Source organism: Glarea lozoyensis (assembly GCF_000409485.1).
Source record: "Glarea lozoyensis ATCC 20868 chromosome Unknown GLAREA3, whole genome shotgun sequence".
In the NCBI taxonomy this organism is placed as follows: Eukaryota; Fungi; Ascomycota; class Leotiomycetes; order Helotiales; family Helotiaceae; genus Glarea; species Glarea lozoyensis.
In genome coordinates, this window is record NW_007360998.1 from 666,969 (window position 1) to 681,990 (window position 15,022).

Here is a 15,022-nt window from a genome sequence, read left to right on the forward strand (position 1 = left end):
GATCTATAGACAAGTTCCCAATCTAATTTGAAAAGACCCTTTTGTTTTAATATACCACTGGGTTGGGACAGTTATTACGTGTAAAGCTTAAAGCGATCCATCTTTGGGAATGTTTGACGGGACATGATAGACGCATCCGCGCTTATAGAGAATTCGGATTTCTATTTAATTGTAGATATAGTATCGGATATCTAGAAATTTGGTTGCATAAATGAAGTCAAGTGCTTGTTTCCAATTAGTGTGGTAAGATCTAGCTTACTGCGTTACTTGTATTACCTCTGTATAGTGGTATTGCATATCAAATGTTGCTTAGAGTCGGAAGCATTTGTCACTTTGCTTGGAATGCCAAAGATCACCCGCAAACATGCAGGCGTCACAGCACAGGAACCAGAAAGCCAACAAACTGTCAGAAAGGAAGTCCCATTATTACATCCTACTCATACAATCCCATCCATCCCTAACTCCCTACCCTATTGGCTTCTCTCCCAGCCCATTTCAATTTCTTCCTCCAGTCAAAGACTTATTTGCAAGTCTTGACCGAGTACTCAACAGTATCATTCCCAGTCTTCCACACCTTTGGCTTGAAGTCAAGATACACCAACTCGCCCTTGTCGGGGGTCCATTGGCCGTTTGTGTCTCTGTAGTAGACCTGTAGCGTTTTGATTAGCCAATGTTTCTCTTCTCATCTTCTCTCTTCCTTCTGTCCAATTGTTTCCCTCCACTCCCCTAGCCCCTTACTCCACTCCAGCTTCCTCTTGTATTTCCATTACACTTTCCCATCCCCTTCACTGCCCAGGCCACTCCTCTCCTTCTCCCTCCGCACCCCAAACTCCCAAAAAAAGAAGTGTAAAAACTCACCATCTCACCACTCCCCGCATCCCTAACCTCCACAGTGGTATGGCTCAACGTAGCATTGGTGCTCCACTCAACGTTATAACACTTATCTTTCTCGACCAAGAAGGGCTTCGTACATCGCACGTTCCCGTCGGAATCAAGACACTTTTCGACTGCGTAATCGAGGACTTTGCCGGATGCGATTGCTAAAGGGGTGGGTGTTAGCTTGGGTCATTAAAGAGGAGAGAGGTGGTGGAAGGGAGGATGAAATCGGACAAAGAGGAAAAATTATCCACTTCCGAGAGACCGAGACTCGAGCTCTCAAACTCTAGGGGATCGAAATAAGAGAGGAACTATGAACCGAGAGAATGATGCAGAACTTCATCCATCATCCCAGTCCATATATGCCTCTCTTTCACCTCCCGACCCCTTACAGCAGAGCCAACTCCCCTCTTCTAATCCAAACATCAACCTCCCCATGTAACCCTCGCAAAGAAAGTCCAAGTCTGCTCAATTCTTCACAAGTCCAAAATCCCGGATACAGAAAAGGAAGACAAAAAAGAAAATCTCAAAAACTCACAATCCTTCCCCATCCCCCTCATACACCCGGTAGCAGCCAACCCCGCCGCCATAATCTGTTGCGCGCTTGGGATATACATCTTCCTCTTGATTTATGTTCTTCTTTTCTTTCTCTCTTTATCTCTTTCTTCCTATTTCTTTTCTTATTTATGGCGTTAAAGTCGTTTATTTCGAAAAGCCCAAATGTTATGTTTAAGAAAGTCAAAAAGAGGAGGGCGAAGTATATATCCACGAGAGGCGATTAATACATCGTCATGTCTCACGTGATACGAGTGACGAACTCCCAAACCCCGCGGTTGACGAATCAAACGCCCTGTTGCGTAGCACAAGTAGCACCAAGAATTCGGGGGCGGGTTAGTGTGTGTAGATCATCTAGGCACCCGCGATGCCAGCCACTTACCAATTTCGGTAGTACGTGAAGGGTTCCTTGGATATTAGATCCCCCTCTCACAAGATTCTAGACTTAATGAACGCTATAGTATCGAGTAAGAGATTAATAGTGTTGCTTTCTTGGCTTTTACCGATTATGGAAGAAAAGAGAGGGTAGTGAAGAAAAATGGTTTGAGGAAGAGTGTGAGGGAGAGTAAGTAAAAACAGTAGGTTGCAGTGTTATATCATTGCAGTAAGATTAATTTTCTGTACGACATCCATACTTTTCTTGTGTACTCATCTCCGGTGGATTAATGAAATTTGTATTACCACCATGTACTATGCACCATCCATCATCAATAAATCATTTTAACAACCAGAAACCCGCTTAACCCAACCCAACCCAGTAAACCAACAACTATAGTTCAATCCAATACGCCACCCCATTCATACAATCCAATAATTCCCGTGTGTCCGATTTATACAACCGTATCCCCCATACACCCCTCACCCTAGCCCAACAACATTCAATCCGCAATAACGTCCCTCGCCCCGCAACCTCACCGTAGCACATAATTCTCTCACTGCGGCTCATCACCATCACCATACCGTCCCCTACCCCAATCCCCCGGATCACCACCAGGAACACAAAGCCCCAGTCTCCAGAAATAATCCCTGTGCGCGAAGAAGAGCTGCCACATCTTGAATCGGGAACCTATCGGGAGACCCCATCTCTTGCGTAACTCCCTCATGTCCCCTTTTCCTTCCCCTTCCCCACGTCCTTCCTCCGTTTCAGGCGAGCTGAGGAGGAATTGCCGTATTTCTTCCGGTGTTAAATCGAGGAGAGACGCAGGAACAGCTTCAGCGTCCAAACACTCCCGATCATTATCCCCGCTACACATTCGTAAATCCGCGACAGCCGGTTGTAATTCCTTCTTCCCGATATAAATCTCGCCAGCATGTTGTTTGTATCCCCATTCCTCGAGTGGTAATAAAGGGACCGGATCATCTACATGCGTGACCCTCCTATATCTTCCCCCATCCATCTCCCCTTTACCCCTTAAACTCCCTTGCGCCTCCCCGTTGCCCTCCTTCAGCGCAAATGTATCGTCCAAGTAGTTTCTGAGTCCCTCATTCCCAATCCTCGGCTCTCCAAACGTCGTAACCGTCGGTCTCATCCCCTTCCCCTCAAGTTCCAACCCGGCAAGCGCAGCGACCGCACCACCGAGACTGTGTCCCACGAGATGGAGTTCATAGTCCGGATATCTTTCGTGTAGGGTATTGAGATGCGGGAGGATTAAGGGACGGAGGTTTTGCCAGGTTGTAAAGAAACCTGTGTGGACTGTGCAGTTCTTACACTTTCTTTCCTTTGGCAGGTCTCTGGTTTGGCGCCATGGTTTCCACCACGGTTTATTGGGGTGGGATGTGGAATTCGAGGGGTCTTCGGGGTATGGTATATATTCCTGCGGTACGGTGCTTAAATCGATAATCGTGTTTGCGATACTGTAAGTTCCTCGGAATGCGACTATGATTCTGCCTTTCCTCCCATCCTTCCCATTCCCCTTCACCCTCTTATACCCCTCCCTCTCCTCCATCTCCCCCTCCTCTCCCTTCTCCAACACTTTCTTCCCCTTCCCCTTCCTCATCCCCTCCCCCGTCCCATGGTCCAGCACGATATACCCGCATCCCTCACCCGCCAGAACACCGGAGCAGTAAGTCTCGACGAGCTCAAACCCCGGAAACTCCTCACACCGACTCGCGCACAAAAACGGATACTGAATCCCTGTGGTGCCCACACAATACGAGATATCCACGATCCTACTAAACTCCTCTAGATCTGCGAAGAGCGCCGTGGATACGTTTCCATTGCCATCCTCGAGGTTTTGTAGAAGCGTCTGAGGGATCGAGGGGATGGAAACCGAGATGCCCAGCGCCGAAGGAAGGAGGAAGTTGAAGAGGATGCTGAGATTGCGCATCGCGAGGGTGCGTTACATATTCGATAGGGGAGTGTAATGATGTATAGAAGAGGTAGGTTTGTCGTTGAAGTAATTGCTTAGGTAGATAGATATGTGATCGTAAGTTCTCGGTTGAGGTCTGCTGGTCATGAAAGAAATGCAACCATGCGTCATGACACAGAAAGCCCAGCCACACCACACTCAAGTGATTGGGCGGTGGTGATTGGATTCCCCGCGTTCGGTGCCTGTCAGCTGAACCTCATCCGCGGATTCCATCACTTTACAATTGTCAGCCCTTACAATCACTTGAACACAATCATTTGATTTTGATTGTTTATACTCTCTATTATTTAATCGTCCTCTGAGTTACCAGTATTAATTTCAGTGCTCAGCACAATTCCCATAATTATACATCATCCTCATCACTCACCCATCACCCTTTAACCCTCCAATAAACCCCACCATCAACGCCATTCCAATGTAAATGCTACACCACTCATCCCACCCCACCACCAATTTTCCCTTCCCCGTCCCAATCCCCATACTCCAACCCAAAAAGAATAAGAAAACTCCCGCTGAAAATACTATGCAGATAAAAATGTCATCAATGGACTCTCACTCCTTGGCTTGGAAATGTTCCACAATCAGCCCCTCAATCATCGGTATCTTATATGGTTTTGCGAGAAACCCCATCCCGATATCCTGACTCTTCTCTAAACAATCACCTGTGATATCTGCCGTCACAGCCATGATTTTCGGTATCGTTGTCTCACCATCCTTTGCCATCTCGAAGATGCGCGTCGCAGCTTCAAATCCATCCATATTCGGCATCCAGATATCCATAAGTATAAGGTCGAAGTGTTGGTCCCTCGGTTTCGTTAAGGATGTAATGTAATGATTTACTGCCTCTACGCCATCAAAGGCGACCACGATCTTTTCGGGGTTGTAGCCGAGACGTTTCAGAGATGCTATCAACACCTTGCGGTTCGTCTCGTTGTCTTCGGCAATGAGGATGTTGAGCGGGTATTCGGTTGCTAATTGCGACTTCACAGAGGAGCGCTTGCTAACCTGCTTTCGAGCCATCGTTGGACGAGAAGCGGGCCCAGATGGAATCATCTTGGTCTCGGCGGGATCCGCATTCGTAGGTATTGTGAATCCTATGCCTGGACTTGGAAGACTGGCAGCGACGTCGGCAACAGCAAATGTGCCATTCGGCGGTGTTTTGATTAATGGAGCGTCCAGATTAACGAGATCGAAAGTTGAAATTGGAAGCCGGAGAAGAAATTCGGATCCTCTAGATGGTCCTTCTGTAGCTGATCTCTCCAATGTCAAATCACCCCCCAAATTCTTCCTCACATGTGCCTTGGCGTTGAAAAGACTCAAACCCAATCCATCTCGAGACCGACTGATAGATGCATCTTCCTGGAAATGAGGCGTGAAAATTTGCGACTTTGCTTCCTCAGCAATACCGCAGCCAGTATCCGATACCCAGATCTCTACAAGCTGCAGATTCCGAGCCATTCGAACCGTAACTTCTATACGACCTTCATCCGTAAATTTGATAGCATTGTCGATAATCCTTTGCAGGGCGAACTGCAGATGGGCCTCCTCAACAATGATCACTTCAGGTACGGAAGCCTCCACACTCAGCGAAACCAGCTTATTATGGACCTCTCCTCTTGGACCTGTGGTAGTGATTTCGACCGTTTCGCCCAATTCCGTCTCGGTATGTACTTCCTTGCTGGGATGCCCACTTTTCAATGCTTCGTCAACCAACTCTCGCAAAAATGTTCGGGTGACCAGTCTTCGATGACCAGGACTAAGTGTAGCTGGTACTATGACTGTTGTATCTTTGTCTTCGAGCATGATCTTATCCAGTCCAGGTGAAAACAACGTAGGTGTATCCGTTGCGGTAACAACTCCGCAGACACCGCATGACGAGATAGCATCGTCAGGATAATACTTTCTTAATATTTCTGCTTCTGTAATGGTAAACATTCGCTTCCGCGGTCGCCCGGTATGACAGTCATCTTCATCTTCATCAGCATAATCTCTCTTACTGCTAGCAGGTAGCAGAAACATGGCAGAATCAGGAGCAGGGCTTTGTATGGCCGACGGTGCAATCGATAATGAGGGCTGGTAAGTCGAGTCGGGAGTTAGAGGGGTTTCTGGCATCTGCATATTGAGGTCATACGCATGTACAACGTTATCAGCTGCATCCACTGCACGTCGCGAGCTTTCTAAAAAACGGTGAGTAACGATCAGCGAAATTCGGGAAGTGACTTACCTTGTACTGTCTCAATATGATTTTTGAGAATCGTGAACACGTCTCGCACCCTGTCGCTTGATTGATTTGAGATAGCGTCCAAGACGGTCGAGTACATGATATCCAGCATCCCAACCACGCCTTGCATAGGTGTTCTCAGTTCATGAGACAGGCTTCGAGCGTATGGTTTCAAGGATTGAGTTGCCGTGATTGCTGATAATGGTATTACCTTGGCTGACTCGGAATCTGTCGGAGCATCTTTTGCAAACCCACGGCCTTCAAGAATACGCTGAAGAATCATATCCTCCAATGAGTGTAGAAACATCTCAATAAAACTCCACCCCAGTTTCCTCTTCGACGCACCCTCAGTTGACCAGATCAGACCGAAATGAGCAAAGTTCTTTCCCTCGCTAAACAATGGAAGCCCGATGAAGGCTTCTGACTGCTTCCACGGCATCTCGTTCGGATTGTTGGGAATAAACTCATTCATCCTCTCCGGAACGATAAATACTTTGTCGTGCTTCATATAAGCGCATGGTGTCCCGTACGCATGATATCGATAGTCTCGATACAGTTCTTTCACATTGGCGCCATTGTTGACGTAGAATGCGACACCCATTAAACAAGAACCTGGTGCTCCCAGTTCGGGCATTTCTACCGCACTATCTTGATCGTCCACGAGCATTCTTTTTGCGACAAATCCACATTGCGAGCCGGTTATGTCACACATTTCCTCCATCAATAAACCCCAAAAATCGTGAGTTGAAGCCTGTCGAAGGCGTGTTTTGAGCTTGACCAATCGTTCCGTGGCATTGCTCTCCGCAGAGGGAAAATACTGACGGGCGACATGCTTGAATCGGCCATCTCCACCATGAACCACATCATTCTGAGCAAAATCGGGTAAGCATAATGTATCTCTGTCGATCAGATTTTCTGTTTGTGATTCTCCCAATTCCTCCTCCATGGCCGCATGGCCTGTCCCCCTTGAGTAACCTTTGATCTCGATCACAATACGAGGCCGGATCCGCTGTCGATGTGCTTTATACGTTCTAGGACCTGGCGGTCTTGTCGGTATATCAAGATGTTCATTTGTGTCCTGCATTCCAGACTCCTCATCCGACGCTGGCTCCAAGGAATCCAGTTTGAAAACCTTTCGGGTTGTCTGTGTTGACGAAAGGTTGCCACCAATGACGATATCATTAATGTTCCGCTCAATATTCTAAAGAGTACTGATGGTTCTGAAGTGTAAAGCCTGGCTTCTATGCTTCGACGGTGTTATCCAAGAGTCCGGTTCGGCCGGTCTTGTCAATGCAGCAATTGTGTCAAGGGTGTTGATCAGGTACCACTGCGGTTTTGAAACAGATTATTGAAGAGAGAGTTCTTCGAGAAGCACTCTTGACAAGGTAACACGACAGACTGTGGTGGGCAAGCGGAGGGATCGACGCGTGTATATGGATTGCGCTTGGTGGTCTGGATTTTGCAGCCCACAAGCGGGAATTACACCAGTGAGACCGGGCTTGATTGCAGCACCAGCGCACCAGATGATAGGTGGAAGGTCTTGACTTGTGTTGCTCGAACAGCTGGTAGGCTTGTCGAGGAGGAAAGGTTGGTTTTCTGGTGCCTGCTCTAGTTCCGGTCTTGGACATGCGAGAGGGTGGAATGATTTACCAATCGGCCTTGCTGTAAGCAGAATAGACGCAGCGACGATGTGTATGGAGCTTGGGCAAGCGAGTCCGAACCGATTCTGCGGCAGTTGGACTAGTTCACGTCGTCCAAAAGGCGGTTCTAGCCCTTCGAACAGGCACGGGCAAGCAAGGTTCCGTCCACAGGTAGTGCGGGAATTCCCCAAGGCTTGGTTCGAGCACGATGGAGTATATTAGCTCTTCCTCGGTACCGCGCCAGACGTGTTCGATCAGTCCCCACGTACGACAGGCTGTACGTACATTTGAGTTGGGCGGACTATTATATTTGGTGCGTTGAGACTTGAGGTCCGAGGAGTCGAAAAGCCGTGGCTGCCAGTCTGCGATCGGTCGACGTAAACTCCTCTTCTTGTTGACTTTTCTCTGTTTGCTGACTCCCGACGCTCCTGGCCCTCGACGATTGGACGCCTCCCACGCCAAACGCCCTGATGCGGTCAAAGATAGGTAATTGTTTACCTCGTTTCGACTGCCTCTCTCACTGCGTGTGTTGTACGAAGCACCTTGAAGGTTTACGCTACTGGCGTGCTACGGCAATGCAGCTGCCCACCGTCGTTGCCCTCGGCCTCCACCCCTTGCTGCATATGAGGATATTTTGGTCGGAGGACACACGACAAAAGAAATTCCAGCAATGATATAAGAAGAGGGTATATCAACAGAGTGAACGCCAACGGAGTGAGGAAGAATATGTAACAAATGGAGATGGATCCTGGAATACGGACAGGACTCCGTTGGTCGCTCAGCTATTAGCTGCGTGCAGAGGATATGGAAGGTGTAGTCTCCACCAGAAGCCGAATCTCTCGGTCTCATTGGCCCAGATGCACCCACACGAATGAAGACTTCCGCGATGACCCCACTTTTTAGCGCAGCTGGCGGTGGACTGAGGACCCATCTAGATCGTGATCTTCCCCGAGGTTCCCCTTCTCCTGGTCTCGCCTGGGCTGAAGGGGAGGGTGAGAGGGAACGTCTTGGCGGTACGGATCGGGTCTCTGGCAGACTTGGTTGACAGGAACGAAAAGGCGAAAAGGTGAAAAGGCCAGCCTCGAACACAGTCCAGACCGTCGTCTTGGCCATGACAGCGTCACCACTTGCTCGGATATACGTGGGAATAAGAGCTTGATTTCAAGCGCATGATTGCTAAAATACCTGGCTATGGGGGAAATAAAATTCTTTTGTCATTTGTATATGTTGAGGGACATCGGGAGTTCTGCACCAAGAACGGTACCTACTACCTAGGTGCTTCCTTCTTGGCCTCTTTCTAATCACCGAACCTTGCCGTCCTCGACAGCCTCAAAAGCCACCAACATTTGCGAAAGTCAAGTCGACGAGATCGACGATATAGATAAGATGGAATCATCAAGGTCGTACGCCAACGACGCCACATTTTTGAGTCCGGCCACTGCATGAAATGGGCCATCAACTAGGAAATACGTTAAGAAAGACGCCATACGCCTTTTACACGCACCGCTCTTTGCATCGTCCTGCTTAGACCTTCCACCCACGTCAGTCACAGTCGCACATATTCAGATGCCGGCGCTACTGCGTGTTCCCTACCGTATGTTCAGCTTTTACCGTAAGTTGAGAAACTGTTTTATCTACAGAGTCAAGACCATGGCGCTCATCCAACCACATCACCAACAAAAGCAGCGGAAAGCTCGTCTGATATCCTCCTCCTGCAAGCCATCCTTAAATCATACCGGAATCGACGGGAACGATGCAACATGTTCCTCGTCCATTGCCTGGATGGCCTGATATGTCGTGTCACATTGCCTACGTGCCCAGAGCCATCAGCCTATAGCCTCTGCAGCGTAGCCTTCTAGAAGGATTGGCTTGTGCATAAGGGGAAGAAGCAATTATTCGATTTTTATTGCCGGTTGGATGAGAATTGATTTCACCGCTCTGCTGCTGATACCACTGACGATCAGAATTACCTTTTGTTGAGCCTTGGGAGCTGAGTGATGTCTTTAATATGAGATTGGAATACTCCCGTACGCAGCCGAGTGCCGAGACAACTATTTATGCTCAAGTCTCTGCGTACAAAGTCTCTAGGGCCTGCTACAATATAAAGAACGTTATGGGCCACAGTCTTAGAAAGGATTGGAACATGGGGTCTTTACTCCTCTTGGTTGATGGGGAATCTTGACTCGCCTTGTTTCATAAATAGCAGAGATTACCTAGCATGAAGGTTTTACTTCGAAGTATAATCAAGGCACACAAATCTTGGCGACATCTAGTGTCATTACTATCACATTGTCATTCATCTGTAGCTTAATACTTATTAGGATCTCAATTGTCCGGGCCAACGTTTGGTTGAAGATGGTCCCCTGTCCACCAGTTTCACTTAAACAAATAAGACTGATTGGAAACATGGTAAATTTATATTTCTACATGACTACTGCATCACTAGGCACTTCTTTCAACTGATTAAATCAACAATAAGTTTGCAAGATTTTGAAATACATGGTGGTCACGACCCTCGTTCCATACCTAGGTAATTAGGCCTCCTTGAGGCTCATGGAGGGGCAAATGGCCCCAGCTCAGGCGGTGACAGCTTCGAAGTTCTGCCGCATTCATGTGGGTCTGGGAATAGATTCACATTGAATGCAACAAGCTTACAAGGTAATGATCCCTAATCCCCAGCATGCCTTGAAATCGAGACCACCTTTGAAAATGCTACCGAATTCAAGAACAGGCTCACACATCCTCCACTCGTCGACATGTCCATTAGAGTCTTGATAAGCGACTACCCTCATCGCTCAATCGCTCTGGTAACCCCATCTCATGCTCTCATCTTTCGATATAGTCCGTCAGCAAGCGATGCAACACACAATGGGTCGCGTACTTCAATCCAATCCCTCCCTCCTCGTACTTCGACAGATGGATCTGCGGCATCAAGATGCATGGTCGAGTTCGTTCACGCCCCCTCCGCAGATCTGAGCGATTATCGAACTTTACATCCTACTCTAGTCCACGGAACCCTCGGTCTTATAACAATCAACAACGATGTGTTCATATCCGTGGTTACGCTATGCGAAAAGGTGGCTACGGTCAGGCCTGGGGAAACAATTCAGAAGATAAAGGGCGTAGACTTTTATTGTCTGAATAGTTCTGATTACGATCATATCTTCAGTGACAATCTGGATCCATATGCCCAGCATGCTCAAGATTATACACAAAGAGAACCACTTTTGGAGCATCCAACTTTAGCGCTCAAGAACCTCCTAAGTGAGGGTAGTTTCTACTACAGCACAGATTTTGACCTTACGAACAGGTTGCAGGACAGGTAAGAACCTCACTGTGGATAGGTGACAAGGCTGATACATTGAAGATCTACCGAAGCGGCATTACTCGACATAGACAACCTCGACGAATCTTTTCTATGGAACTCCTATATGATTGATCCTCTGGTCAAGTTTAGATCTAGACTCGTCGCGCATGAAAGAGAAGCTCTAGATAGTTCGGGGTTCCTGACCTCTGCCATACGCGGTTATGCTGCAACATTCGCAATACCATCCTCTTCTGCGCCTCTACGAACTTCCAGAGTAGGCATGCCATCCACTTTGACCCTCATATCTCGATTGTCCTGTCGCAAAGCCGGTACGAGATTTAACAGTAGAGGAATCGATGACGACGGAAATGTTGCAAACTTTGTAGAATCAGAAACAGTATATTGGAGTCCTTCTGCTGCGGGTGTATCCGAGCCTGGGTTTCGCGAAAGCTCTGGAGGTATATGCTTTTCTTATGCCCAGATCCGAGGTTCGGTTCCTGTGTTTTGGGAGCAAGCTACCACCCTCCTGCCAGGTCAACAGAAAATTACTGTGACACGGTCCGCGGAAGGGACGCAGCCTGCATTTGATAAGCATTTTGGAGAGCTGGAACAAAATTACGGCGCGGTCCATATCGTGAATTTGCTTAGTGCATCTAAACCGGGTGAAGCCGAATTGACAACTGCATACCAGAAAGGTATCAAATTCTCTCCTCTCAATGATGTTGGCGGTAATCGAGGGCGGGAGCACCATCTCCTGGAACAGACTGTATTTGATTTCCACGCAGAGACAAAAGGACCAAAAGGGTACGAAACAGCCAACTTGATTCGTAGACACATTGGGGCAGCAGCCGAAGGTTTTGCTTATTACTTGTCAGAAGAAATGGATGAGTCGGACGAGCATCCTCAAGAAAAGTCACACAAAAGAACCGTCGTCGTGTTGCAGCAAGAGGGTGTATTCAGGACCAATTGTCTTGACTGTCTGGATAGGACCAATCTAATACAGACGATCATCTCTCGGATGGCGGTCGAGACCTTCCTTGGCCACCGAGGCGAAAATGCTGCTTCCGACTTTTGGTCGCGTCATTCGAGTTTATGGGCTGACAATGGTGATGCTCTGTCACGGATTTACGCTGGAACTGGTGCACTTAAGAGCTCATATACTCGTAGTGGTAAGATGTCCATCGGAGGCGTACTCTCAGATATACGGAAGAGTACAGCTCGAACATATATCAACACTTTTCTTGACAAAGGTCGACAGGAAAATATTGACATTTTGCTTGGTAAATTGGTTGGACAAACGCCTGTTCACCTGTTTGATCCTATCAATGACTATGTGGCGGCTGAGCTTGCCAAAAGGAGTTCTGAGTATCAGTCTTCAGATGATATCAATATGTAAGTCTATTCCTTCGTCACAATTACTGTCCTGATTTAATACCAGATGGTGTGGAACATACAACCTGAACGGCAAGACCACTGGAATCGATCAGGATTTATCATCATGGCTTGCTCCACAACTCGAGAAGTCCCAACAAAACCCCGAAATTGTGGCCGTAGGATTTCAAGAGATTGTTGAACTCAGCCCTCAGCAGATAATGAATAGCGACCCTACACAGAAGCAAAAATGGGAGAAAGCGGTCCGAAGAACCTTAAATAAACATGCTGTGGCGGGTGAAAGATATGTTCTACTTCGTAGCGGTCAATTGGTCGGTGCCGCATTGTGCATCTTCGCGAAGTCCTCGGTACTTAAAAATATCAAAAACGTCGAAGGAGCTATCAAGAAAACGGGAATGTCTGGTATGGCAGGAAATAAGGGCGCGGTGGCTATCAGACTGGATTACGCTAAAACACACATCTGCTTTGTCACGGCTCATCTGGCTGCTGGTTTTGCAAATTACGAAGAACGAAACCGGGATTATGTTACCATCCACCACGGTCTCAGGTTTCAAAGAAATCGTGGTATCGATGATCATGATACTGTGATTTGGATGGGCGATTTCAATTACCGCATCGGTCTTGGTGCAGACAAGGTGAAAAGTCTCATCAAGATGGGAGATCTAGAGACACTGTACGAGAACGACCAGTTAAATCTACAGATGGTTGCAGGACTCACATTTCCATTCTATTCGGAATCAAGAATCACATTCGAACCGACCTACAAATACGACCTTGGAACAGATACTTATGATACTTCCGAAAAAGCACGAATCCCAGCCTGGACTGACCGTATTCTCCGCAAAGGTACGAATCTTCGTCAGATAAATTACAACACCGCACCACTTCGTTTCTCGGACCATCGTCCTGTTTATGCTACCTTCCAATGTACCGTTAGCATCGTCGATGAAGCCATTAAAGAAGCTTTGAGTCACGAAATCTACGAGAGGAAACGCTCGGAAGTTGGGCATCCTACCATCAATGATGGTGATGATGATAGCGAGGATGAGGATCTGATTGGGTATGACTCTATCGAACCAAGTCTTCCACCTGCGAGTTCAGATCAGAGGAAATGGTGGCTGGATAACGGTCAACCTGCGAGATCAGCTATTAAGCCACCTAAAGATGGAATGGTACCGAATCCGAATCGCCCAAGTAATCCTTTCACGCCGACAGACGAATCAGATTGGGTTCAGGTTCCAAGAAATCCTACACCTCAAACACAAACAGCTCCACAACCACCCGGTCCACGACAAAACGGCAGAAAACTACCGCCTCCATTCCAAAAGCCAGAGTCTAGCGTGAATGAACTAGTGAGAAATATCTCTACTACCTCGCTAACTCAATCCTCCCCACGTCGCCAATCCACAGCCTCTCTAGCTACATCCTCATCCTCGAAGAAAGCCGCACCACCCGTAGCTAGGAAACCATTACATCTAACCGCCTCCCCATCTTCACCAACACTCGATCCAAAACCCACGTCCGTAAACGCTTTCTCTTCTCCTCGCTCAAGGCCTGAGACGGCTGCGTTCCCACCCCCACCGAGACGTAACACTGCTGGTACGGTTAGGAAGGAGGTTAATAGTGTGCCAGCGCCGCCGCAGCCTAGAAGGCAGGGGAAGTTGGTTAAGAGAGATAGTGGGAGGGATGTTAGGGGAATGGGATATAGAGATGAGGAAGAGCAAAGACCAAGTTTACCACCGAGACGACCTACGGTTGATCTTTTGGGGGGTGATGCGGAGTTGGAGGGGTGGAAGAGTTTGACTTAGATGTAATTGATGTGATGACTGGGACGGGTGGGAATGTTGGGTTGTGGGTGCAGTGGTTATGGGGAGCTCGCTTTTGGGTGATGGGGGGTGTTAAGGTGTTCAGGTGGAGGGGTTTTAAAAGGGATATGCTGGATTTAGTGCTTTAACTAAGAGAGTAGATGAACCATTTTTACAAATACAAGAGACTAGATGTTTGGGGTTTGTGTACTACTGCTGGTGCGGACGGGCGATTATGTCATACATAATCGTTCATTCGTAAGTGGGGGGACTGATGGTTCGCAGTATGACGCGTAAACTTACGCGTGTGTGTATTGCTGCCTAGGTACCTATATATTTTCTTTTTTTTTTCTGGAGAAAGAGGGTATTGTGTGTTAGAGAGGTTGAGGTCAGCTATTTGATGATACGTTGGGGGATTTCGTTCCTGTTGTAAATCTCATCGCATAGACCGTTATGTTTCGGGATTTCTTTGGAACCCCCCCCCCCTTTTTTGGAAATTTTCTTTGCGATGGGTGTAGGTCTGTGGTGGAGCGGGTTTGAGGTGAGGGTGTGGTGGAGTGGTGATGGGAGGGGTGTGGTGGACTGGTGATGGGGGGAAAGGGAAAAGGGAAAAGGGGGCTCGCTCGCTTATTTAAGGGGTATTTGTTGATGTTGTGTGGATATGTAAACAATGGTATGGTTTTCGTGAGATGGATGACCACAATGCCCATCAATTATCCTCCGTCGCTAATTTTATCGATTTGTAAGTGCTCAATTCATATGACGACAGGTTTCACACCTATCAAACGACGGTGTCACTCACAACCCGCAAGTGCCCACGAGAGCAGTGAGGAGATGTTCGCCTCCTCACGACGTAC

The 15,022-nt window shown here is 47.8% G+C and overlaps 4 protein-coding genes across 4 annotated transcripts; 1 reads left to right on the forward strand and 3 right to left on the reverse strand.

The window, feature by feature from the left end:
* Window positions 1-520: 520 nt before the first annotated feature.
* GLAREA_00239 (uncharacterized protein) lies at window positions 521-1,493 on the reverse strand (the record flags this gene model as incomplete). The annotated part of the gene is made up of 3 exons (XM_008084999.1): window positions 521-649; window positions 859-1,040; window positions 1,415-1,493. The coding sequence occupies 3 exons, from the start codon at window positions 1,491-1,493 to the stop codon at window positions 521-523; spliced, it is 390 nt and encodes a 129-aa protein (XP_008083190.1).
* An 870-nt stretch (window positions 1,494-2,363) lies between these two features.
* Window positions 2,364-3,758, reverse strand: GLAREA_00240 (alpha/beta-Hydrolase; the record flags this gene model as incomplete). The annotated part of the gene is made up of 1 exon (XM_008085000.1): window positions 2,364-3,758. The coding sequence occupies one exon, from the start codon at window positions 3,756-3,758 to the stop codon at window positions 2,364-2,366; it is 1,395 nt and encodes a 464-aa protein (XP_008083191.1).
* Window positions 3,759-4,352: 594 nt separating this feature from the next.
* Window positions 4,353-7,105, reverse strand: GLAREA_00241 (ATPase of HSP90 chaperone/DNA topoisomerase II/histidine kinase; the record flags this gene model as incomplete). Its single annotated transcript, XM_008085001.1, has 2 exons — window positions 4,353-5,977; window positions 6,025-7,105. 2 exons carry the CDS (start codon window positions 7,103-7,105, stop codon window positions 4,353-4,355), a joined length of 2,706 nt encoding a protein of 901 aa, XP_008083192.1.
* Window positions 7,106-10,417: 3,312 nt separating this feature from the next.
* On the forward strand, window positions 10,418-14,168 carry GLAREA_00242 (DNase I-like protein; the record flags this gene model as incomplete). Its single annotated transcript, XM_008085002.1, has 3 exons — window positions 10,418-10,983; window positions 11,029-12,360; window positions 12,407-14,168. The coding sequence occupies 3 exons, from the start codon at window positions 10,418-10,420 to the stop codon at window positions 14,166-14,168; spliced, it is 3,660 nt and encodes a 1,219-aa protein (XP_008083193.1).
* Between the last annotated feature and the right edge of the window lie 854 nt (window positions 14,169-15,022).